A 2,167-nucleotide genomic window follows, 5' to 3' on the forward strand; every position below is an offset into this window, starting at 1 on the left:
ACCGGTCCGTTTGTTCGCGACATGATTGCTGCTCGCAGCGACTGGCGCGTTGGACGTCGTCGGAGTGAACGGTTACGCCTCCGCTCTTATCTTCGAAGAATTTGCCGTAGCATCGGCTTTTACATTATTTGAGAAATGTAGTAACGAGTGATGTGAACGACTACAGTGCGAACATCGAGATTTGCTCGGGCATTGCTGAAGGAAATGCCCGGATCTCAAACAATTGAGGCAAAGCCTGCTTTGACGCGCGAAAGCGCCGCGCTGCTCAACCGTTTTATCAAGAAACTCTTTACATTTCGAAACCGAATGATTGCCGGAGCAACCAACGCATTTGTTTGCAGTGACGTTATTAACCGACGAGCGCGGCTTATCGTCTCTGTAACGACGAGTATCTTTCGGCGAATCGGAAAGATCGCATAATCCGCGAATGCGTAGAGTTAGAAAGTCATTAATATCTTTGTAAGACGAAAGCTTGGCGAATTCCGTACGTTTCAAATTCCATTCGCTGCGAGTGCGAGGACTAAACTTTTGAGCAATAAGATAAACGAGCAGATCGTCCCACTCATTTACCGGACGATCGAGATTCTTTAGCGCGGTTAACGACGAAGAGACCGTATCGCAGAGTTTTTGCAAGTCGTTCACATTCTCCGTTTTCATCACAGGTAGACTAGCAAACGCGTGCAAATGCGTATAAACTAAGGTTTGCTTGTCGTCGTATTCGTCGATCAGCAATTGCCACGCGGAGTCGTAATTAGCCTCCGAAATTTTCAAGCTATTGATCAGCACCGCGGCTTCACCGGTAACGCTTGTTTTTAAGTAATGAAATTTCTGCACTTTAGAAAGCGAAACGTTACAGGCCACGAGAGACTCGAACATATTTCGAAAACTCTCCCATTCCGCAATTTTACCGGTAAATTTTGGCAACGATATACGTGGCAATCGTGAGATCTGAGAACCCGACTCGCGCGAAACAGACTCGTCGTGACTGTCGGATAATGAAGAATTAATGTTAGCGGGTAACAGTCTACTTAGCGCGTTTTGTAGAATGTCGCTGGTGTTGGCATAGACGTCCTCGGCTTCCAGGATTACGTTGTCCACGAAGTAGGGCTGGCTCTTTAGCTCCCCGGACGTAGCAGTCTGCAACAACAGGACATGTTAGTTGCTACAGGCGGCCCAGAGCTCCTTCAGCTGGGAGATGCGGCTCTGGATCGTCGGCACCGTCACGCTCGCCTTCGGGAGTTTCTTGTAGTTGATGAGCACGCGTTTGAGAGCACCAATTTTGTACTCTTGCGCTAAGATCAGATTCTCGATTTCCTCGGCCATCGTGAGGTACGTTTGGAATCAGGGTGCGCGTAGCGGCACTCGCGAATTAGTTCTCGAAACGAGGAGCTCGTCGCGTCGACGAAAGTCACGATTACGGGCGGAACGCAAATCGCGTTTTCCGCAAGAGTCAATGCACTAGCGAGACGCGAGTAGCCGCGTTCGCGTGAGTCACTAGCTCGACGGAGCGTAAGGAGCGTCCGCGAATAGCACGATAATTTTCACTACGCGAAACGCGTGGAGCAGCGGATTTCGCGAGTGTCACCTTCCGCGAGCGAAGTTTGTAAGGCTTCGGCGCGGGAGTCGACGCACCGACGGACGCGAGTTGCGACGTCCGTTACCTTTCCGATGCGGCGGAGCAGTTTGTGCGCCCGCAGGATGAGCACGAACGGAGAGTCGCGTATCCGGTTTACCACTTTGATTCGGCTCGAAGGACCACTTTGTTGCCGGCGGCGGGAGCCTTCGGTCAGGTTCCCCCGTTAATGACAATGAAGACGATTTATTTTGCGCCAGGTTCGCACGGACGCTTCGACGGAGCCCTCTCGACCCGTCGCTCTCCAGATTCGTACTGACTTTTCGTCGCGCGAACTCGAACGGCTCGCGGCTTTGATTTGGGAGGCGATAACGTGATTCGCCGATAACATCGGCCCAGCAACGAGCGACGAATCAGGGGGTAACACACCAAGTACGACGAGGGCCTTTTTTCTGCGTCGAAAGACTCTCGTCGTCATCGGCACACAAACACTCGCTCTCGACGTTGACATTGCTCGAAAGTCGAATCAACAAAGATTCGAAGCGATGAAGTTTCTCGAGCGATCTCGACGACCGCACGAATTAACGCTCTAAT

The 2,167-nt window shown here is 51.5% G+C and overlaps 1 protein-coding gene across 1 annotated transcript; it reads right to left on the reverse strand.

Annotated features, from left to right (window-relative positions):
• Positions 1–72: 72 nt before the first annotated feature.
• Positions 73–1,323, reverse strand: LOC108762507 (uncharacterized). Its single transcript, XM_018509539.1, has 2 exons — positions 1,231–1,323; positions 73–1,137 (listed from the first exon to the last, which is right to left on the reverse strand). Exons 1-2 carry the CDS (start codon positions 1,321–1,323, stop codon positions 73–75), a joined length of 1,158 nt encoding a protein of 385 aa, XP_018365041.1.
• Positions 1,324–2,167: the final 844 nt, after the last annotated feature.

This window comes from Trachymyrmex cornetzi, unplaced genomic scaffold (genome assembly GCF_001594075.2).
Source record: "Trachymyrmex cornetzi isolate Tcor2-1 unplaced genomic scaffold, Tcor1.1 scaffold303, whole genome shotgun sequence".
Classification (NCBI taxonomy): domain Eukaryota; kingdom Metazoa; phylum Arthropoda; class Insecta; order Hymenoptera; family Formicidae; genus Trachymyrmex; species Trachymyrmex cornetzi.

Bases quoted from the DNA above. Each gene is read 5' to 3' on its own strand.
- LOC108762507 (XM_018509539.1), bottom strand. From the start codon at position 1,323: ATGGCCGAGGAAATCGAGAATCTGATCTTAGCGCAAGAGTACAAAATT. The intron at 1,138-1,230 runs GCGAGCGTGACG...CTGTTGTTGCAG, and splicing joins ACTACAAGAAACTCCCGAAG to ACTGCTACGTCCGGGGAGCT.